This window comes from Terrapene carolina, unplaced genomic scaffold, assembly GCF_002925995.2.
Source record: "Terrapene carolina triunguis isolate 2854851 unplaced genomic scaffold, T_m_triunguis-2.0 Scaffold58, whole genome shotgun sequence".
NCBI lineage: Eukaryota > Metazoa > Chordata > Testudines > Emydidae > Terrapene > Terrapene triunguis.
Window position 1 is genome coordinate 56,007,809 of NW_020664409.1, and position 10,890 is coordinate 56,018,698.

General features: G+C 40.7%; 1 protein-coding gene across 1 annotated transcript in view; it reads right to left on the reverse strand.

Moving 5' to 3' along the window:
* Positions 1 to 6,240, reverse strand: part of ARFGEF1 (ADP ribosylation factor guanine nucleotide exchange factor 1) — a 177,963-nt gene extending 171,723 nt beyond the window's left edge. The window contains exon 1 of the mRNA XM_029913311.1: positions 5,715 to 6,240. Coding sequence (XP_029769171.1) covers positions 5,715 to 5,850 — 136 coding nt within the window. The 5' untranslated portion in view covers positions 5,851 to 6,240. The remainder of the gene's footprint in view (positions 1 to 5,714) is intronic.
* Positions 6,241 to 10,890: the final 4,650 nt, after the last annotated feature.

Genomic DNA, 10,890 nt, shown 5'->3' on the forward strand with positions numbered 1-10,890 from the left:
AACAGAAGAGTCTAACCCATTTTAATAATCTAGCATTAATATATTTTAAAAAGAACTCTGTTTGAATCAGAAGAAGCTATTGGGACAATGTAACTGCAAGGTTTATTATTCTTCTCATAGCAACACAAGAGTACAAGAGAAAAGATACAATACTTAGAATTACTATCTTTCCGATCAAGCATATAAGCACTCTAAAAACCTGGCCTCAGTATCTAAAAATTAATGACTACGTTTAGTAACAAGGTACAAGGTGTCATTTAAGATAAGAAGCCTGCCAGTGTACACAGGAAAAATAACTAACAACTTTGCAAGAGAATTTATTCCAGAAAAGGCACATGATATAATTTAGAGATTTAATTTAACTGCACTAGCTTTGAAGCGGACTTATTAAATGCTCTACATATTCATGACATGGCCTTTGGTTTTTGTATTGGCCATTATACCTATTACTACACATCTATCCAACTATACCTCCCACGCTAGAAGGTGACCACGTGAAAGAGTTCTACAGTGAAGAGGAGAGAAAGGAGAGCAGAGGAGACACACCCAGCTCAGCTCTACATTCACAGCTTAAGGTGAAGGTGAGTCAAGTCTACCGAGAGGTAGGTTTACTCTAGCTTTTTGTCATTTTCAGAGAATTACACTCAAATCGTAATTCTATGCTGATATTTATCACTGCAACAATTGCATGATGTGGTATCTATACTAAATGGTCACACAGTGTGTGCATGTGACATGGTACAAAGGTTGAACAGACTTCCCTGCAGGAGGTTCCACAGCCATGACACACCTCACCCAGTGGGGTCATAAATGGAGGCCTTGCCAACCCAGACAACAGCATGGATTTTTGTGGATTAAATTCCACGCAGGGTTTTCAGTGTCACCAATTCAGAAGATCATGGAACTTCAAGCAGATGAGTAGTTCTTGTTTTGTTTAATTCTATACTGTTTATTTGGAGTTTACAGATTTAAGATGGTTGTAGGGAATATGGCCAGAGGTAATTCTAATTTGTGGTTACACAAGTACTGTATATAAACCACAAATGCCAGAAGGGAATCTTATTTTCTGTGAACTCTCTCTCCAGCTATTCAGGTTCACACACTAACTCAAAAAAAAAAATGTTTAATACTAAACATTTTATTTCAATTAAAAAGTTAAAATCCTGTTAACATGCAACTGAAAAATAATGTAAGGATACCCAAGTAGATTAGGCACACATTTCAATTTACCTTAATAATGCAATAATCTGGCAATATAGTTGAAAAACTGAAAATTACAACCACAAAACGGAAGCAATCATTTGCCTGCTCCCCACTAAGAATACTGGGAGATCTAATTCTATTGTCTGCATTAGGCAGTAAATTAACAGACAATTCAAAAGATGAACACATTCCTGCTAACATTTTAAAAGATATTGGTGCACAAATAAGTAAACAATGTACAGTTCTTTTGTCGCCTGTGTTCCACGAGAAATAGTAAAGGAGTGTGGGAAAGAATATATGAAATGTTCAGGCTTCTTAGAAGCATTACAAACAATGGAATGTAAAAAAAAGGGAAAATGTCAAGACTTAATTGACAGTGTTCTGTATGAAACCCCACACAACTTGGCACACCAGACCAGAATCCAGGTAAAAAGCTTTAATGGGGGGGAGGGAGAGTAAGATGGAATGTAAACACCAGACTTAATTCTGCTGGATTAAAAAACCTTAAGAAAACATAGCTATAATTCAAATCATTTTGTGTGCACGAAAAGAGGTTCAATTTACATTTTAATAACTGGTAAATGAAGATGTTTACATTAAAAGAACCTCATCTTCACTCCTGGTTGGAAGAAAGAAAACTCAATCATAGTTAATACCCCAGAAAATAGTTTCCTTCATTCACGCTTTTAAAGCAACACACACTACAGAGTAAGATTCTAAGAAAAATGTAATAGTAAAGAATGCCAAGCAATATGTAGGGATTAAAAGTAAGGAGTGACAATATTCCTGTTTTAAAGGTTTTAACTTCCTTTTGTTCACAATAACCCCTTGAAATCTCAAAATGTTTTCTTAGTAATTTCTTTGCTTAGTACATGAGTATGCTAGAAGTTTTTTGTTTTTTTAACTTGTTATTTATACATGTTGGGCTCCTGACATTGACCGCATGATTTTAGAAAAACAGAACAAAAGGAACATCGAAAAATTGTTTTTAGAAACAAAGATGTAAAATTTACAGCCAGATCTAATATAAGGAACATTAAGTAGACCAAATATTGGACCCCACCAACCCGACAATTTGAACCAAAAAAATAATAATTAATTATTGAAAAAAAGCAGAGAGGCTTGTCTAATGGTGGCCACATGTACCTGTATGAAGCAAACAGTGTAAACAGCAGCTGGTTATTATGTGCACTTCAAACTCTTTACAGATAGAGTCTATTATAATCTTACTGTTTAAGATTCACGGTGTCCCCCCACCCCTTCCTTATGCCTTTAGTTGTTCACTTTGATTGAGCAGTAAATGTAAACAGCTGAGTAGGGACCTTCATATTATATCAGTATTGTATATGTTACATATTTCTAAGGCATCTAAGCATTTGATATTTTTAGCACAGAGCACAGTTAAAAACAAAACATAAAGAGACCAAAAGGTATTCTCTGTCCACCTTCCTTTGGTTCCATGGCACACATGTATTTGTTGTTGTTATTAAAGGCTCTTGCCAAAAGGTGGGTCCAAAAACTCCTTGGCTAAAATATTTTTTAGCTTCTGTTTAATATGCAGATCTGTATTAACTACAATATATCCAGAAAAACAAGGACCCAGGCAGAACTAATATTTGGATCAGAGTCACAACTGATTTTAATTACAGTATTCTTCTAATCTACTGTCAGCAGGTAATATCCTATTATTATATCATTGGCACTGCTGTGCTTGGGAAGATCCCAAAATAGTAATGACAAAGCTTTTTAAAAAATTCATGAAATAATTTAACCAGATCTTCATGAATTAACTATTCAGACTGACAACAATATTTTAGCTAATTTAAATATATACAATGAATTTTAATAACATTAGGTAAAAGCTAAATCCCATTTAACTAAGAAAAACAAAATCAACTCCTCAGCAGATCACCTGCAGTAGCTTTAAATCATTATGTAAGGCCTCACTAAAGTTTCCTTAACAATTGGTTTTAGCACTCAACATCCAAAAATCCAAGATGGTAATGTTTTTGGTTTTAGAAGCAAGTAAAAACCGAGATTTACATAATTACAATTAAAAGACTTCTATAATAATATGGAGAGGCAGTCCGAGCTGATAGGGGAATAGATTAGGAATCAGAACATTTCTAGGAATCAACCACATTCCTAGCTCTGCCACTGATGTGGTGTGGGTGAGACATCTCACTCCATACCTCAGTTTCCCATCTGTGAAATGGGAAAAATGATATTTCCCTTCCTTTGTAAAGCATTTAGATATCTATGGATGAAAACGGCTATTCAAGAGCTAAATATCACTGTTATAATTAGAAGATGGGGCCATAAAAATGTTGAGTCCCCAAACAATCACCCATTAAGGTTTTTATTGCATCAGTCTAAACATTTTTTACAGTAAAAACACTATAATTTATTAATATCATTTGTTTGATTATCCTATTCAAAAGACCCATGAAGTCTTCATATTTTATATATTAGATAATATATACAATCTTGTATTGCCCTTATCTATCTCACTCTCCTGTCCTCTGCCGTCTTCACACCCATGTGTCATGTCTTGTCCCTATTTAGATGCCAATCTTGGAATTAGAACCACAGTTGAAGGTTTCAGTAAAGCTCAACACTGACACAGTAATCAATGGGGGTCATTGTGAGTACGGGTCTGCCAGCACAGATCAGTTTGCATGATTAGACTGCAAGATATTTAGGGCAAGAACTGTTTATATTTTTATAGCACCTAACACAATGGGACCAACATCCTGGTAGTAGAATCTGGATGCTCCAGGGATACAAATAAATAATTCAATTTCTGAAATAAAGTGTAATTTCATGAAGTTTCCTACTGTCCAATTAATTCCACATAAGATGGTCTGGATATAAACTCCATTTTTTAAACTGCATGTTTTATATTTAGTTAATTGAATTTATTAAAGTTGTAAATAAAGAGTAAATGCGTAATCTATGTTGTAAGTCAAATGGACATTATCCCACTTTTGTCTTTAAAAAAAAAAACTATAACTGAAAGATTAGAGATTAAATACTTTCTTCAATTTGGTTACTGTGTGTGTTTGACAGCAGTTTGTGAATAGCCAATTTCACTACATCCAATTTCCTATGTTGGTCAGGGTATATCACAAACAAAGGAGACAAATATTTTATTTTTAAAAAGGAAAATGTGATTTTAAAATGACAAAAGTAGCAGAAAGACTCATGAGCTGGTATAGTACATGAAACTACTTGTAATTGATTTTTTTAAGTAAATTTCAGGTTAATGATGTCCTTTTAGTTAAATCTACTTAAAATAAACATATTACCAAAAATTCATAAGATAAAATCATTTCAACAACACTGACAATATTGCCAATTTAAAGATAAAAAGACTACATCCAAACAAATCAAAGGTAGATTTTCTTCCAATTAAATGATACATTGATCTTTATGAATGTGCGGTCATTTCTCAGTCCAGAGATCAGTACCTGGGCCCGTGCTCATTACACCATGATATTTAACCCAAAATGCATGTTTCATACATCCAACCCTTTTTTCTTCTCAGTATCTCCTCACCTAAACCCTATACAGTCAGCTGTGTCACACACCTAATACTTCGCTCATCTTGAGCAACATAAACATCTCCACTATACACTCAGCTGTCAGACAACTAACACCTCGCTCATCTAGAGCAACATGAACATCCCCACAATGTATCTCCCTTCACTGTGGTTGCATTAACTCTGCAATACATGAAAGAAACCCCGTTTCCTAGCAGCTATTTTTCTCTCCATACACACACTACAGAGGTTCCTTTTAGACAGCTATCGACTGAATCTCCTCCACCCTCATTCTTCTTCTCTATAGAATAGCTTCCTAATTCAAGAAGAGACATCAATTTTAGACGTGGCCTCAGTGTCATTGTCTCTTGTTTTCCATCATCCCCTTTTCTTTCTCTCCCCTCCCCCTTTATCGCTGCCTGTCACTTGCTCCCTCCCCGGCGGCCTTGTTCTTCCAGGTCAGCTCAGAGCACACACACCTTCTTCTCTGCCTATTCATCCTGGACGTGTGGGGCGGTGATACCCCGCCAGGCAACCGACTGCATCCCTTCCCCTCGCTGTCAACAAGGGGCAACCTCTCTCTCTCCGAGATCCAAACACACCAGTAGTTGCTTGCAGTGTAATAACCAAAAGCCTTTGGTTTTCCCCCACACACATACCTCTTTTCTTCCCATCCCCAGCACCACAAACACCAGCACGGCCACATCTTCTGCTTGATCACAAAGGCCCTGTCTTATGCTGCCTTTCGATCACCAGCCCCCAGCTAACCCTCCTTCTCCCCCTCCAATCCCTCCATCAGCCCCCTCCGCTCCCCAATGCCTGTGCACCCCCAGATCACTCCCCCTTTCTCAGATCAACGAACGGCCCCCACCGCCGCCTTGTCTCCCCCATCACCCGGCTTAGGGAAAGGGGGGCCTGAGGGGAGGGGAGTCAGCCCGGGGCACCGCCTGCCCCAGCCCCCGCTCCCACCCCGGCTCTCACCTAGGGCCACCTCACAGGCTTTGCGCAGCTGGGAGTGATGCGCCTTCTTCACCTCCTTGTCGGCCAGGATCTTCTCCAGAGCCCGGGTCAGGAACATGTTCTTCGTCTTCTTGCCTTCATACATGGGAGCGATCGGGGGGACCGGCCGCTCCCGCCGGGGGGAGGCAGCGGGGACCGGGCAAGGGGGGCACTCGGGCGGCTGCAAGTCCGGAACTGTGGCCGCCCGGCCGCTGGGGGCAGGGAGGGGGGAGCGGAGCAGGTCACCGCGCCGTGAGCGAGGCCCCCGGGGACGGGCCCGGCCTGGGCGCTGCAGCCCCGCTCGGCAGGTAGCTCTGACCGCGGCGCTCTCAGCCCCGGAGTCGCCCGCCCGCACCAGCCTCCATTAGCGGCGGCGGCAACAACCTGCGCTCGCCATGTTGGAAGGAAACGACGTCAGGGCCGCGGCCGAAGGGCTGCAGAGGAGGAAGCGGCGGCGCGATACCCCAACCCGGCAGAAAGGCGGAGGGAGGGAGCGGGCAGAGCTGCGGCGCTACGGCGGCTCAGTAGGGACTCGCCTCCTGCCTGCCCTGTGGGTGCGCTGCGCGCTACAGGTGCGGAGGGAGGGGAAAGGGCTGGGGAGAGCGGGGCGCTGCCACCTGGGAGCTACTTCAGCAAAGGGAGCGGCAGCACCGCCCCCCTCCGGGCGGCGAGCGAGCCTGCCTTAGGCAGCGCTACCCGTCACTGGAGGAGAGACTCCCTCAGGCTGCTCTGCCCCCTACCACCACCCTCTTCCGGGGAGAGACTCCCTCGGACAGAGCTGCTCCTCCCCCCCAATGTTTCACCCTGGCTACAGCAAGAGAGTCCTTCAGGGAGACTGCCCCAGGTCTCTCCCTGCTTAGGGGATAAAACTCTTTCGGGCAGACCTGCTTGCCCAGCTCTCTCGGGCAGGCCCTCTAATGATAGAGGTATTTATGTCAATGATATGATGTATCTTCTGCGTTCATACTGTCCCAGCCTCTCAGCCCTTCACTTTGATCTGAGATGTAACTCACAGGAGCAGGGGTAGGAAGTGTGTTTATATATTTGCAAATTGTGCATGATACTAATGAGGACTGAGGAAGACCACCAGGAGTTTTTCGTATTAATACTAAATAATATTAATGTGCACTTCTAAAGTGGTTTTTTTTTGTGTGCGTGTGTCCAAAGACCTCGAAGCATTTTACAAACATTCAATCTTTCTGAACAGTTGCTTTTTCTTTGCCATTGATACCAAGATTACCCTACCCCCTTAAAGTCCCATTTTAAATAAGTTATTTCACAAGGGCCATCAATGTTAACACCTCTCCTCTCTTTAGTGTGCAGTGAGATATGAAAAACAAAGCCTAAACTAAAAAGCGCTGCTGTAATTTTTTGCACCACTATATGATTAAATGGTGTTTTTTGTGTTTTAATTGTTGTCTATGTTTATTTTCTTAGACCTCATTCCCCTGGGGTAGGGATGGTATTTTCTTCATATTCTGTAGAGAACCAAGCATAAGGTCGCTCTCAACAAATGCTAAGTAACAATAAATAACAGTAAGGCCCAAATTTTGCACAAAGAATTAGTACAAATGTATCTAATGGTAGGATTTGACCCTGACTAAGTCCAGGTCTACACTAGGAGAATTTTGCTGGCATTAGTATTCCCGTATGGTGCTCATAGTGTGGATGCAGCTTATACCAACAAAACTCTACTTTTGCTGGCATAATTTATTCTTGCCCCCCATCCCTCCCGAGCAAAATAAGATATACTGGCAAAAGCATATTTTTTTTTTAACTGTATATACTGTATAACTATGTCTATACTAGGGGCTTTTGCTGGCACAGCTACATCAGTCACAAATCACACCTATAACTGTCATGGCTATCCCAGCAACAGTTTGTAGTGTAGACCTCGTATAACTCCAATAACAGTCCCCTGGGGCAAGTAGAAGGTACATAGAGATGTCGCTCACAACTGAAATGTATCTAACTTTGGGACAGACCATAGCAGCTGTTTCAATAGCATACAGAAACATTACATTACAGTCCAGGGCAGGAAACAAATGAAAATACTGTATCTAATTGAAGGTGCAAGAGAAATATAGGCAAGTGGAATGTGATTTAATATATTGGAGAGTGAGCAAGATAATTAAAATGGTTAACACCCTTACTGTTCCAGAAGGCACCATGGGATCTTTAATGACCTCATACAGTTAAGGCTGGGTTTACATCTCACCCAAAGGATTGTACCTCCAGCAGCACAGTGCCCCATAAAAGTATTTTGTGGAGTTTGTTAATTACACTCTTTTCTGACTCTGTGTTCACTGAAAAACCTTTCTCATACTAAACCAATATGGATATTCCATATGCCAGTCACGGTTTCATACACTGCAGATGTCAAAGTGGCTTTGGCTTTTCAGACCTAACAATGGTGACCAACTGGCAGGACTAAGAAGTCCTGCAGATGCCTTACTGTTTGTTTTACAGAAATCGCCTTAGCACAAATCTCCTTAGCAAAGCCATAAATGGATGGCATACAAAGTGGTATTTAGAAAAGAGAGTTTTCTATTGATTTGTTCAGTCCATTTGGCAGAAACAGACTATATATTATTTTCATGAAATTACTATACTCTGAGACACCTTCCTTGGTCTTTTGTGTTGTCGATGTTAATGTGTGGGCAACAGCTTTGTTTGGTACAATGACATTTCTGTAGTGAAAGCCTTATTTTGCAGCATACAAGCACATGGTCTATGTCACAGTCTGTACTCTGAAAACTGTAAGTACGGAGAACATCCAGTAGTTGTTTTCTACACGTGACAATTAAATCTAGTTGGTGCCAGTTTCCAGATCTGGGGTGTGTCCATGAGACCTTCCAGTGGTGACTTCCTTGGAAGTAGATGTTGGTAATGCACAGTCTTTGGTGAGTGCAGAGCTCCAGTAGTCTTTGCCGATTGTTGTTCATTTTTCCCACTCCATTGAGGCCAATGCATAGTGGCCATGTCTCATGATCTGAGCCAACTCTTGTGTTTAAAGAACAGGAGTACTTGTGGCACCTTAGAGACTAACAAATTTATTAGAGCATAAGCTTTCGTGGGCTACAACCCACTTCTTCGGATGCATATAGAGTGAAACATTGAGGAGATATATATACACACATACAGAGAGCATGAACAGGTGGGAGTTGTCTTACCAACTCTGAGAGGCCAATTAAGTAAGAGAAAAAAAACTTTTGAAGTGATAATCAAGATAGCCCAGTACAGACAGTTTGATAAGAAGCAAGTGTGAGAGTACTTACAAGGGGAGATAGATTCAATGTTTGTAATGGCTCAGCCATTCCCAATCCCTATTTAACCCTGAGTTGATTGTGTCTAGTTTGCATATCAATTCCAGCTCAGCAGTCTCTCGTTGGAGTCTGTTTTTGAAGTTTTTCTGTTTTAAGATAGCCACCCGCAGGTCTGTCATAGAATGGCCAGACAGGTTAAAGTGTTCTCCCACTGGTTTTTGAGTATTATGATTCCTGATGTCAGATTTGTGTCCATTAATTCTTTTGCGTAGAGACTGTCCGGTTTGGCCAATGTACATGGCAGAGGGGCATTGCTGGCACATGATGGCATATATCACATTGGTAGATGTCTTGTGTTTAAATCTCCCAATAGATAGAGTCGCTCGTCTAGTGGTATCTTACTGATGACGCTGTTGACTTGCTGATAGAACAAGTTCTTCTCTTCAGAAATGGAGGAAAGTGTTGGGTTATGTGTACTGATGATGTTGGCAAAGCCACCTGTGGTATATATTCTTAGTGGTATGATACTTTTTGATGTTGCAATGAGACATTCAACCAGAGCAGAAAGCAGAGAGAGTGAAGAGAAAATTGCAGCAGACCTGACATACTAGTAGTGCACTGGCTTTATCCTCAGGCCCTTATGTCTGTGGTGTCTCTGGCAATTTCGGCAAGGACTGTTTCTGATTGCAAATTGGACTTTTTAGCCACTTGCAATGCTGCAGCATTACACATAGTAACTGGACTGCTTTGATGCTTACCCCATTGTCTTTCAAGATAGATGATTTCCCTTATAGACTGTAAAGAAAAAAAAAAGGTAACTGCATGCAAATGGCACGTGTGCATGCAGTTATCCATTTTGCATGTGTAAATGTGTATTTCCATACACAAAGGATGTGTGTGCAAATGTCACAGGTGTAATTTAACTGGTCAGTTTTTGAAAATTTGTCCTCTAGAGTTGTTGCTGAGACTAGGGGGGGGAAAGTCAGCAAAAAAAACTTATACTGTATTCCAGCTGTGTTTCATTCCAACTTCAATATAAATCCAATACACATTTTTTGTTAGGTTTGTTATATTTTGAATCTCTAGTTTCTGTCTTCAGGTTAGAGCAACTTCAGCTCAATTCATTGATTTCCAGAGCATCACCCAGTTGGTGTTATAGATCAACATGCTAGTCAAAAGAAAAACACTAAAAGTCTTTGGAAACTCGGCCTTCCACACGCCTTCCACACACACACACACACCCAGAGAGTTTTTTGTTTTTTTTATTACTTTTAAATGAATTATAGTTAACAGTTCTTTAAATAATAAGGGGAAAATAAATCTGCAATTTATTTCCCTTTTATTCAACATACTGATCTGAGAAGTGTAAAGTAGGTATAACCTTTTGGTGTCCCAAGCACAAGATAGGGCCAGGGGCCACAGTGTGGTAACATAATGATTTTAACTTCTTCAACTGAATTTTTGATTGACAAGTTTCCTCCAATTTTTGGCTTCCCTCTGGCCAACCATAGAGAGTATGGATCTGGGTTCATAAAAAGAGCAGAAGAAAAACAAAGATGTCAGTAAGTAAAGTTCCCACTTTTCTCTGAACAGAGTATACGCACACTGAAAACTTACCCCCTGTCTTGGGTTTAGCTTTATTGGTAACTCAGATAATAACAACTCAATATAAACTTCAACATAAACTTTTTCCACAAGCTTGGCTATTTGTAGAATTTTCCCTGTCTCTGACCATTGTTGCCTCTACGAAAAGATTCAGCCCCTCTAGTATCCTGATCAGAGCTAATTGAATCCACTTGCTAGGAGGACTCATATTAGTAATTACACTGTACTTACATGCAGGATTCAAGTAAGTAATATACTCCTAGGGAAGTTCTGTG